At 40.6% G+C, this 13502-nt stretch overlaps 1 protein-coding gene across 1 annotated transcript; it reads right to left on the bottom strand.

Moving 5' to 3' along the window:
* Nucleotides 1–9261: 9261 nt before the first annotated feature.
* Nucleotides 9262–13042, bottom strand: LOC104959548 (WD repeat-containing protein 63-like; the record flags this gene model as incomplete). Its single annotated transcript, XM_010787453.1, has 7 exons — nt 9262–9534; nt 10317–10433; nt 10696–10787; nt 11294–11501; nt 12116–12246; nt 12691–12751; nt 12918–13042. Coding segments are annotated over 7 exons (875 nt in total), but the record flags the coding sequence as incomplete, so codon positions are not given.
* Between the last annotated feature and the right edge of the window lie 460 nt (nt 13043–13502).

Here is a 13502-nt window from a genome sequence, read left to right on the forward strand (position 1 = left end):
GTGTGCCTTTGGCAGTCTTACTTATTGTAAAAGCAATTGGGCTATTTTAATCTCACACACACACACACACACACACTTCTCCGCCTCATTCTGTTTTCATTTACTCGTTCGTTATCTGACCAGCTTCAATCTTGTAGGCTACTCACTTCGTTTCTTGTAGCCCTCGAACGGGTTTTGGAGGTTGATGCCTCGGTGAGCGTGAGTCGTTTGGCTTTCTTGTCCGCAGCAGCAGAAAGCATTTTCGAATGTTTGAATGAATCAAAGTGGGTCGTCACCGTCGATTTTCTCTTATGCTCCAACACACGGTTGCACGGGGTGCAGAATAGTTTCCCTCCACTTTTTGCCCGGTCTTTAGTTGAAATGTTCGTCGGTAAATGAGATGGATTAGATTTTTTCATCTTGGTGTTTTCTCTATCGTGTGAGCTCCACACGTTCACACTGTTGTTTACATTCTGTGATGCGCGAGCTGATGACGTCACGTCAAGACGAGTTAACTTTTTTCCCCCTCAATTTTGTGTGGAAAAATGCGGGGGTTTATGCGGCCTTTGGATAAATAACGCAATTTTAAAAATCTGCGCCATTTTGCTGATTATGCGGTAAATTCTGCGATCGCAGAATCGCGTTTTTCTGGAGGGTCTATTATTCAGATGCTGATAATGATTTAGTATTGCAGACACTTTAAAGATCCATTATGTTTTTATGAATAATCATTCTCAATGATGCTCAAAGACTTACACTCACAGTTTCTCCTTAGCTGTGGCTTCACATTAGGTACTCTTCCTGTCTGTCTTCGCATCTTCCAAATATCTTACCCCTCTTTTAGAGAATATTTCAGCAAGCACCTGCATCATTTCAATTTTGTGTTACACTTTAGAGGGTTTCTGTCTTGTCATCTTTGTCCTTTGGAGAGAAGATTTCACATAAAAAGCATCACTAAACAAAACAGAAAAGTACTTTGTGTTGATCCTGAGAAATGTATGGTCATAATAAAGTATATTATTTTACATTCACATGAAATGTTGGTCTTTTTTAACACGGAAACAAATTCCATCATTTGATTAAGATGTTAATTTCCAAAAAAGAAATAAAGCATTAATCTCAAAGACATTTCCTTTTTATTTAATTAATTAACAGTACATTTTCCACAAAACCGCAAGGTTTATGTCACAATATCACCTTGAATGAACAGATTTAAAGGCCATTCAAACTAATCTTTCACCGATCTGATTGTTCTGCTGTCTAAACAAAGAAAATACTTTATGTGCAAAAATGTACTAAAATATCATGATTTGCAGTCAGAAATATATATTTTTATAGAACAGTTGATATTTTCTGACCCCTACACACAACTGACAAACCTGGAATTCATTCTTTAAAAAACTATTATGACAGTATTTAAAAAAAACACCTGGTATTCTGCATGTGGCTTAGAAATCATAACACTTTTGTTGAAATGACTTGACACTGCAGCCGCATTTACCCAAACTATTATAAACATTATCTTTGTTTAATTGGGGAAAATCTGACCTTAACTTCAGGAAACCGGACTCTGTGTTATTTTGTGTTTTTTTCATCTCCTTGCTGTGGGAGCATTGTAACCCAGCCTCAGTGGAGAACAGATAAATAAGTCGGGGAATTGCCCTTGTTGGCTTGTGGGAATCTCCCAGAACGACTTCCAGCTTCAGGGACATTCCCAGGATGCAGCTGCATTTAGCTGTCCAGTAAAAATCCAAGGCTGCACTTTCACTGTGGCTCCAAAAATAAAATATAAACATTACCAGGAGCTCTTGTGAGATATATGCAATTAACTTAGAACTAGTGTTCCACTGGTACACTCCAAAGCAGTGTGCTGAAACAGTTAAATATTATTTTAAGTATGTTTCCAAAATTAGATCTAAAATCCGGACCATGAACACTGCGCCCATGAGACTCCACTTCAAGTGATTCATATCTCTGGCAGCTAGCATTAAGACGTCTTAAGCAGCCGCGGGCCTTTCATCACTTAATGGTTTTAAGTCTTGTTTGATGTAACTACTGTAGGTTCATATCATGTTTTTATGGCTCCCTTCAACAGGTATGAGAAGCTCTAGGGTACAGAATGTATGCATACCTTCCTGCACCCTCAAGCCCTGTTTTATATCCCAACTGAAGTAAAGAAAAAACTGCCTGATAAACACTCAGACTGGAATTTTGGGAGATGGAGCCAAATATTTAAGTGACAGTTAAAAAATGTATGTAATTATAAACACAGGTAATTATGTCTCTGTCAGTGAAAAGTTGTTTTTGCTCTTTTTTCATGATGAAATAGGATTCAATCAACCTGCAATATATTTGTTCAACATTTTAATCTTTTAATATCTCCACTCAGTGTCAGGTGTCCATTTTAAAGGTTCTTCCTCCATGTTTGACTTTCAAAGGAGTTATCTCAGTCCTAATAAAGCAAGAGTGAAATCCCATAAAGACAGAGGCAGACATAATATCAACAGGGCCTGTTTAGATAGTCACTTGATATTAAGCCGTCTATCTGGAGTATACTGAACTCAGTGAACTGAACTAAACTTTGGTTCATTTCTAATTTGCGAGTGTCGGGAGATATGGGTTTCTTCTGGTAAACATCCTTGACAGCGATATGCATGTGAAACAAGACCTTTTCTCCCCTTCTTCGCTTGTGGGGTTTACTATGACGCAAGATTAAAGGAGCCAGGGTTTCTTTGATTTAGCTGAAAAAACCCAAACCTGTAGTCGAGATACCACATAATACAAAAGTGGTTTTCACCTGTCTTTTGTTTGCATAAAAGGAGGCTTTTGGTGTTTTAAAAGTTTAAAAGAGAGACAACTTAAACACTGGCTTTGGTCTCAACATAACTTCCTAACCAATTAATCTGGCTTCGTAGTACACTGCTATACTCCCTAAATCTCTACTGACCTTTGAGTCAGCATCATGGCGGCGAGTCAACAAGTCAACGAGTCAACCACAAAAACACACCGCCGATGTTTCCGACTTCTGTTTTGGTACCGTGTTACCTGTGACACTAAAAACGAAAGGTTGGAGCAATTGCCCCTGCGAGTACCTTACCCAAGGAGTGATGAGACATCAAAGCAGACATTTAAAATCGTCCATGTGACATTCAAGTGAAGAAGTTGGTGACATCAAACTAAAACGATGTATAAAGATTCATTTTGTTAAAACTATTAAGGCAAACAACACAGAGTGTGCGGCAGGAATCACATCCTAAGGAAACAAGGGTCACCTGTGCATACAGTACTTATGTTGAGCTGTGTATAAGCCTTACTGTTTCCAATGAACTTTCAATATCAAGATATGTTTGCTGTCTTAGCTCCAGCTTTTACCTATAAATAGTATCAAGTATGTGTTGTGTCTCAAAATAATACAAATCAATTTAAAATGCATGTGTGTGTGTAGAAGCATAAACCTGTATTGTCATTGTGTTAATTCTGATACACTTGAAGACCTTTTGACCTCCATTAGTTAACTAGGCAATTGAAAACACCTGCTTCCACTCATCAGCTTCCTCCTGACACACACATGTTGTGCACTCTCCTCTTCTGATTCATGGGGCTTCACGCACATAACAAGGATTACCACGGTATACATGTCATTAGGTACCAATTACAACCACATTCAAGCCTTTTGCATGTCTTTCATTGGACGTGTTCTAAGAGGCTCAGCTCGGTAAATGTTCTGCAGTGCATACTCCCCATTCACTCCTTATAAACATGCATGGTGAGCTAAGCCTGGGTAATTGCTGGGAAACTTTACGCTGTGACCCTGGGCACACATTCCATAGATGCAGTGTCCTTCAATGGGAGGGCTATTAAACACATTACCAAGGTCCCAGCTTTTCTGATGTGTTTTTTTGGGGGTCTTTTGTTCCACTACAGTCCAGCCCCTGTACTTGGCAGCTCATCTGAGGGCCTCGGGGTAGATATCTTGACGCACCGCTGACAGATCTGCCTGTTCTGGACCGCGGTGATGATGAGAGAGCAGTCCAGAGGAAAGGGGGGGAGGGGGGGGGGAGATGTGGAGAGAGTGAGAGGTGGAAGTGAAGAATGGAGGGAAGGAGAACACAGAGGAGCGGTGCCTCAGATCCTGCAGGGCCGGGCCTCACACACCGTAGACCCTCTCCTCCGCCCTCCCTGCCTCATCCCTCCTCCACCTCCATTGCTCTGTCACTCAGGACTAGACTATTTCATTTTAATAAGGCTAATCCCTCCTAGAAGTAAGCTGCTCATCACCTCTCCCCCTCCTGCTCCTCCAGACGAGAGCAATCTCCTTTCACCGCAAGGACAGGGTGAGGGTTTGCTCCGCTTGATAGAAGAGGAAAATGTGAAAGGTGAGACTGAAAAGAGGCCTTGACAGCAGCTGTGGTCGGTCTCAATGAGAAGATTTGGGCCTCCGTGGTTTGATAAACTTGCAGGTGGCGTACCTTTTGTAGCGATTCACCCTCCAACCAGCCAATAACATCATGCTGAAATGAGGCACGGGGATAACTTTGTTCCCCGCAGAGGAAGTGGAGTGACACAGTGGGTATTTTAGTGTATGCTATCGCCTGCCTTCTGTCAGCAGAGCACTCTCCAGCTGTCAGCAGTAAAACTTAGTTTGCCTGCTGCTCGAGAAGTCTCCTTGATGCTGAGTACTAGCGACGATATCCACATTTTATGAAGAAATAGTTCCATCTTTCAAGTAAATATGTTTATTTTCATAGCTTGTAGTTTTCAATTTGTATAAGACCTAAACTTAAATAAAAAGATTGATACCACTATCATGTATATTATAATTCACTCTGGCAGATTGTTAACTAATCATAAAGGCTGGAAAAGGGTTAACAGCTAGCATACCCAAAGCTGGCAACATTCACTTTCTCACACTTCTAAAGCTCATTTACAACTTGTTATGTAAACTATACATAATCTGAAGTGTCAAAATGACGCAGGGATTATGTGCCGGACTATTTCAGACTCGGTTTCCCTATCTCCAGTCTTTGAGCTGAGCTAAACTAAGCTAAGCTAACTGGCTGCTGGTGGTGGCCTCATTGCCGACAAACAGATACAGGTGTGTTGATGATTTTCTAATTAAATAGCAAATAGGTCCACAAATGTGGAACTATTTGTTCTAGAAAGAAATCCAACAAGTTATAGCAATTCATACTGAGCATTTATGTGTGAACCTCCTACAGACAAATTAACTTCATGAAAGCAATGTTAAGTACATTTTTTGCTTTGATTAACAGTAGGCCTACTGTACCTTTCATTTTGTGTCTGTTTTTCTGTTCTCTTCACAGATGAAAGTATTTTAAAAATACATTTTAAAGTTTCCATAGAAGCCTAAAGGGTTTTTTGTATGTTGACATAAAGACTGATAGTTCAGATGACAGATCGTACTCTGAAGATTCTACATCCTGGTCTGGGTTTATGCCCAGATGCTAAATTATACACTTTCCAATGTGCACCTTAATCTGAAATCCTCTGGTAAAAATGTTATTAATAATTCCTCACTGAAGGGCTTTCTTTTGATGTGGATCAGGTGGCGGAGCATCAGTCAGTTATGCTGGCTGGCACAGCTTGAGTGAGAATCCCCTGCCTGTGAGGAAGTCCTTCCTCAATAATAACAGACTTTATTTTTGTACTAGAGCTTAAGAAACACTTTACAAAAGAACAGCACTTCAAAAGAATACCTTTCTAAATTGTAGTCAAAGATAGGAAGAGACGTTGCTATAGTAAGCATGAGAGTTAGTTTCCTTACCTTGGAAATACTACTAGACAAAATAATCTTGACTCAAGGTTTACTTATTATCTTATTATGTGGCAGTCAACTGTAGATGCAGCATGTGTAAAGCACCAAGCTCTTTAGAGAGTCCTTATTTTACAGTCTGACTAAATAATGTTAAGCAAATGTCTGCTTGCTGGATTTTTTTCCTGAGCTCCTTACCACATCACAATGTTATATAATTTCTCAGAAAACAAATAATCACTGTGAGATATTGTTCATTACTCAAAAGAAAAAAATAGTAAGTCGACTTTGAGTCAAGTCTATTTTTCTCAAGCTGTACTGTTACATGTTCTATTCTTGACTGCACACTGGACATACTCATGTCAACACTCTCTCTCTCTTTCTTTTTTTTACACACACACACACACACACACACACACACACACACACACACACACACACACACACACACACACACACACACACACACACACAGTTGTGTAAGTTGGTTCGGGGCTGGTAGAAATCACAAGAATCCAAACTGTTGAGAGCTTTGAAATTAGAAAATGAAAAGTCAAGAGGGAACATTCCACAGCAATACCCTGGTCACCTGATCGCTTATTAGGTCAAGGGTCAACTAATGAAACCTACCCACAAAAAAGAACGGCGTTTACGGTTTACAGCGATCAAAACATATCCTGAGGAGTTAACCGGGGATAATTTTAGCAACTCAGCGGCTGCTTTGAGTTTAAAGAGATGCTGAGGAAATGCTTTTTGATGCTAACTAGATGCACATGTGTTGTTCTGATGGAGACAACAACAATTAGAAACATATCTAAACAATATTTTTCTCAGAGGCAACCACCTGTTCCTTCTCCAGCGTGACAGATTGTGTTTCACTGTCTAAATCTGCAATCCAACTTGGTTGACTGTGTGAAATGTGCAGGGTGCCCCCATGTTGGGGGATTTAGGCAGCAGACCCTCACTCCACCCCACCCCACCTAACACCCACCCCAGCAGGAGCGGCTAAGAGGCCAACCAGAACAATGCCAAGGCAATGGCTTAATTCGCCAGGCCAGATTTACAGCCCCTCCTGCCCAGCACCTGCTCACATTGTTTCCCAGGATCTGGCTTGAAAACTTTAAATAATTGGTGATACAAATTGGATTGCAGGCTATAGACACCCCCCTTAGTTAAGGATTTATTTTCATCTTTTTATGTTTGGGAAATCTCTTAGACTTATAGATAAAGAAATCAACCGAGGACAATCTGACATCATGAATACCCTTAATGCCAGGGGGTGGGGGTTCACTGGGTTTATTGCTGTAGTGTTTCCCATTGTCCAAAACATTAAAGAAGTGTGAGTGGAGCTTAACCCTGCAAAGCTCTCTGCATTTATCTGTGGAGCCCCAAATGCCACGGGTGTTTATGTTGCATGCAAGCTTACTAAATTGCACAACATTCTTTGCATCAGCCAGTACAATAATAACTAACCAGCGAGGGTGAGGACACTCCCTGTGTGTGTGTTGGTTTGCAGAAGGCACATTCCTGAGTCGGCCTGGAAGAAAGTGAGAGGCTCCGGAGAGGAGAGAGCAACTGCAAAACAGAATTCCCAGAGTGGGTTGAGGAGGGGACGACTGGAGAGCAGAGGCCCCTTTTGTCACCCAGGCCTTATATTGGTGCCTCAGAAGCCATATGGACGCCTGCAACTGTGCACCCTAACATCAGCCCATTCTTCCCCATCCTCCAACCCCTCTGCTCCGTGACAGGACCGTCCTCGTGGATGGGTCATGGCCAGATTGAAGTCGACCCCAGCTCACTTCTCTTGAGGGGAATCAGCTTCTTTTTTTTTCTTCTTCTTCTTTGTCTTCTCTCTCGCCCGTCATTCAACGATTTAAATTACTGTTGTTTATCGCAATCCTCTCTCTTTCCTTCGGAGGCATCTCAGATGCAGTGTGAAAACCTGGCAATAGAAAGCTGCCCAATATTATGCACGGACCCCCCTCTCCGTGTCCCTCCAGTCTCCTTTCTGGCAGGACACCGACTGTCAGTAGCGCCTATAGGTTTGGTGAGCTGCTCTTCACCTGAGGTGGACTCAGATGAAGGACAGAAACTAATAGAGTACAGAGGGCTGGAGAGGTAGTTGTTGTGACACACAGCAGTGAAACAGCGTCCTCAGAAGTGTTGGAAAATAATTAATAAAAAGAAAATAATTAAATGTTTTGGTGAGAACTGAAATGAATGACACCACCGTTTTTTTTCCAGATGCTGAGCAAATGTTATGGCCACTCGTTCAGATGCAGCACCCTGTAATGTCAGAACAGCCAAGCCGGGGTTGGGTTGGGCAGCACCATATTGAATAAGCAGGTGCAGCTACTGATTCTAAAATGAAAAGATGTATAAGACAACAATCCATACATGTAATATGGATACACTTCAAGGAATGATGCAGACATCTTCACATCTACAAGAAGATACATGTGACCAGTGTTTAGATGATGACGTTACAAGGGCAACAACACAATCTATCATATTTTCAAGTTGTTATGCTGAACATATCAGCAAATATTAAGCAGATACAGAACAGCTTTCATTTGCACTTTCGAAACGAGTCCGTCAGGAACTGGTTGCTGAGCCGGTAGTGTAGAGAGCTTATTATCTATTCTGTTAATAGAGACCTCCATCTGCTGTGACTGAAAACATGCCAGGTCAGACTTGAACCAAACAGAGAAGTTGTACAAAAAAGTGGCCTGTAAAATATGTAAATATTAGCTAAAAGAAACTAAATGGGAGCTGCAGAGTCAGATGAAAATCCTCTGTGGGTGTGTAGTTCCAAATAAGTCATTTGACACAGAGTGATTACATCCATTGTTTATGTCAAAATACTGACTATTGCAGCTTTAACAATGTGTTCAAGTCATGGTTTTCTGAATAAAAAAATAATGGATAATTTACAGAATCTTTTGGTATTTTCTTGCTTATTACTTTTACAATCCAGCCAGGCCCACTGCAACACGTTCAGGTAGATGCTGTGTGAACTGTTGACTGAGTGAAGCCACAAGCTGTAGAACTGAGCCCCCAGAGGGTTATTTATAGGTTATGGTTCGGGATGAGTCTGTATGCAATAAGGGTTTGTGGTCTGTGACTTTAAATTCCTTCTTAATACTACACAAGATGAGCCATGCCAAATGAATGTTACACTAGAGGAGTTTTCAACAACAACAGATACAAATCATGAAATTAAAGAGCCATAAAACGACTTCCTGTCAAGGTCAGATCCTTGAGATATTCCAGACTGTTTCCCCGGGGAGCGTTGGTGAAGAACGGGCAAATGGATGGCATTACCCAGTAACTAGATCTTAGAAGGGTGGAGGAAAACAAATCCATGTTTGACTCTGAAGTGCCAACCCAGAAAAGGTTCTGAATGTCAATGGAAGAATCCATTTTATGTTCACTGCCCTCATAGTTTTCAAATAGATCATATTTCAATAAAAATTGTACAGTAGAGGTTGCAAAAGACATTCCTGATAAAAACTGCAAATGTTTTTAATATTACAAGAATCTGTTTAGGTTAACAATTTTGATGAAGATATAAATTAAAAGAATAAACCATGTTTCTGTATAAATGCAGTCCGTGCAGATGTGTGTAAATGCGTGGGATATCATGTATCTTCCGTGTCGGCAGGAGCGGTCCACAGGCCCAGGCCCTTCAGGACGCTCTCCTCCAGCTCCAGGTGAACATTATACTCCTTCATGTTCTCCTCGTCATTCTCTGTCGGAGATTTGACCGGCTTGTAAGGATCCTGGAGAAAAGAATTACAGTCATAAACACTATGTGGCAAATGGTAGTTCTCCCTACAGAAGGTCTGATATTTAATTGTCTTTGAATCTGAAAAATGTAAAGAAAGTAACTTGAAAGCTAACTTGTTTGGTTTTGACTTGGATTCTTGTTTTTGTTATTAATTAATGAAAATATTGACATTTCCTGAAAAATTAACTTTTTCCTTAATGTGAAAAAGTAAAGGCTTCACAAAACACTTCAAATATTGGTCTTTCAATTTAGATTGATCAAATGAGTAATAATATATTATTTTAAATGTGTCCTTAGGAAGTTTTTAATTAGGTAAAATCAAAATACTGTCTTATAATGCAAAATCTTTCAGCTTATTTTCCTTAATGTTTTTCTTTTTACTTTCCTTAACAGTGAGTGATGAATTATCAGCAAACTTCACCTTTGTTCAGTCAAAGATAAGAACCTTTTGCCACTAAAAGAAGTATCTTCTATGGTTAGCAGACAGACTGCCAGTCACTGTCAGTAACTTTTCTCTCCCCGGGGCCCAGGATCAAATAACGATCAGACTGAATTAAACATGAGGGGAGGGAGAGGGAAAGAGAATAGGAGAGTGACAGAGAGATGGCCCCAAGCTCTCTCAGCATCAACTTTGAATTTGTGGATACACTTAGAATTGAGGAAGCCTCTGAAAGATCAGTGTACATTCAGAGCGGCTGTCAGTGAGGTCACGGTGTAGCTGGGGACACGAGGTAGAACTCAAGGCTACTAAAACAACCAGACATCACAACTCACCATTTTCTTCTTGAGCTCCTCTGCTTCCTTCTTCTGTTTCGCCCACAGCTCATCCCTCTTTATAAAATCCTTTAACCTGTCCTCCTCCAGCTTGAAGTACTTCTTCACACTCAAATTCTGCACACAAAGAAAGGCACAGCTCAGCAGTTTGGTTACTATTGAACCTGCATGTCTTCACTGAATCTATCGACAATAGATTCAGTAATAATCAATAATAATTCATTGTTTTGAAACAGTATGTTGCAGAGCTGGATTTGTTATCTCTATTTTGAACAATGGTACATTTTTATCCCAACATAATAATGAAGTAGACAGCCTAAACGTGTTTTTTAAAGCGAGGGGTACACACTGTGAGTAGGAGGTGGCTGGACTGTCTTACCTCACTCCTGGACGGAGCGTAGAGGGTCTTTGGGATTTCCAAAACACGAACCATCCCAAGGTCGTCAGTCACCGCCAGGAAGTGCTGCTTGGCTAAGAAAAAGAAATAGAGTGAATAAACTCTATGGCTCAAACTATCTCAAGGAACCAAGGCTATGAAAACATAAATAAAACCGTCTGTATCTGAGCAGCATAGTGGGGTGAACAGCAGAGTTTATGGGATTTCACATTGTTTATTAGATTTATTCATTTATTTGATTGTATTTGTGTTTTAAAAGGTTTTACTCCTTCATATTCCAAATTGGATATGTCATTGTATTTAAGATAATTTAATATTTTCTATTGTTTTTTTCTGATTTCTTTCTCTCATGTGCAGTAGTCTCAAATTGTTCTATTGTCTTTGTTTGTCTTATAAGCTTGTCAGTCATATGTAAAGCACTCTGAATAGCAGGGGGAAAAACCAAAAGAGAAATCTATATATTTTTAGCATTTGTAGCAGCGCGCTCAATTCACCACCCTTTATTGCCATTTAGGTTTAAATAGTATTTTCCCATTGACACATATGCTAACTCCTGTGTTGAAAGAGGCGGAGGACTCACAGGAGGCGGTCCAGGGTTTGATGCAGGTGATCTTGGCATCAGTGATGTGAGCGTGGACCTGCAAAGGTTCACCGGTCTTCTCCAGCAGGTTCCACACCTCGATGCTGCCGTCATCTTTCCCGATGAAGAAAACAGCTGGCCGGGACGGGGACCAACATCCAGCTGTGCACACCTGCTCAGAGCTCGGGGACGTGACGATGGGGCCTTCCTGGATGTCGGAGAAAACAAGAGTTAGTAGGTTTAAAATGCAATTAACCTGTTGTGTTATCATTTTCAAAAGATATACTTTCTTTACATCATGATATGATTTAGTTGATTTGCTTATAGTGTCCTGGTAACAGTAAATGGGGCAGCTTTAGCCAACATTGCTAATATCAGCTGTTGTCCCCGGCCAGATGATAATATACACCTTTTTAAAATCACAATACATCAACAGCATCAGTTATAAAGAAAGGATGAAAGACAAGTAGATCGAGGCGAAAGGATAATAGAGAACGATACAATGCAAACAGCACACGTTACTACATACATGTCACATATAGCACATCGCAATCACACAGCAGAAACGAGGGGCAACATCCACGATCACAACATGTAACACACACACACCATATCCAACACAGACTAGTGTGTGCAGGTGTAGTTCTCAGTGAACCATGTTTTTAATTGATGGATTGAAGAATACTATGGGTTAAAAGACTGGAATAACTTTCATATTTAGTGATGATTCCATTTTTTCCCAATTAAATCAAGTAAGAGGTTATGATTTTAACTGGTTGCAACATTTTCTGCTACTGCAGTTGAGGCGACAGGTGTTGTTACCATGACTCCCTCCTTCCAGATGGCGAAGTTCCAGCTTCCCATTGTCAAAATAATGTCTTTGTAGAAGGGCGACCTCTGTACCGTGTTCACCAGCCAGTGATGGGTTCTAAAGCAGTGGAGGGGCTTGGCACCTGAGAGAGGAGAGAGAGGAAGAGAAGGGGGTGACAGGGTGACGCTTCCACAGGAGCAACAGGGCAATACATGCAACATTTACCCACCTGTGTCCTCTTGGTACAGGGCGAGTACATTCACCAGTAACACCCCCTGTTGTTAAATCTTAGGTAACCTTAAGCTGTCTTTGGCTCTTTTCCGCTGTAACAATGTAAATGTCCCCTCTGTGGGACTAATAAAGGTATTCTGATTCGGATTCGGATTCAGCATGGCTGTCATGACTACTCTGACGACATCTTTCTTTTATAACTTTGGCAGAATTGTTTTTAAATCCATAGTTTTTCATGACTTTGATGATACCTCAACTTTAGTGTAACAAACCACATCCTGGTCTCCTTTGAAGAATAGACATAAGTCAACATGAACATACATAAATATAATTAATCCTCTTTAAACTGACTTACTCTGCTGCCTCCCAGAGTCGTCCTTCACCAGTTTCCAGTCGGTGTAAATAATCTCCCCATCCTGGTAGGAAAGATATTCACATTATGTGACATGTTATCAACATGGGGTCGACCTGCATCAACCTTTTTTCCCCTTAGCTTTGTTTTAAAGCTCATCCAGCAGCTCACTGTTGTAGCGAAGTTAAATACTGCTCGCTGTTGCTGATTATATTGGTAGGAATGTTTACCTCTGTTCCAATATAGAGCCTGGTATTGAAATCTTCCAGAGTAGCGAGTGTTTTTGCCGAGGGCACTCTGAGCTGGCTGTAGTCAGGAACGACCTTTGAGCCGTCATCATTCTCATTAGCTCCCTCTGTCAGGGGAAACAGCGAGGGAGGGTAGAGAGAAAATATAATTAAAAAAATGTTTCACATTCATGGGTCTTTTTCAGCCATTATGAAAAACATGTTGACAATACACTGTAGAAAACTGCAGAATACAACATTTCTACAACATCTTAGAGAACTTCTGAAAAACTTAAGTTAGTGCAAAATCTACAGCTCGACCATGCTACACATGTTAGTTAGACCCTCCAGAAAAACGCGGACAAAAATCCTTGATTATGCGGGCTAAATTCCTTGATTATGCGGGCTAAAATCCTTGATTATGCGATTAAACATGCAGGGTTTTATGTGATTTTATGCGGTGAAACTGCGGGAAGTTGCGAAATATGCGAAAAAAAATTATCGATTTTTATTAAAATATTGGGCTGTCTTATTTATTCTCTCTCACACACAACCTGCCACTAACGTTAAACCCCTTTACTATTGAAT

This window comes from Notothenia coriiceps, unplaced genomic scaffold (assembly GCF_000735185.1).
Source record: "Notothenia coriiceps isolate Sejong01 unplaced genomic scaffold, NC01 NC01_scaffold00030434, whole genome shotgun sequence".
Lineage (NCBI taxonomy): Eukaryota > Metazoa > Chordata > Actinopteri > Perciformes > Nototheniidae > Notothenia > Notothenia coriiceps.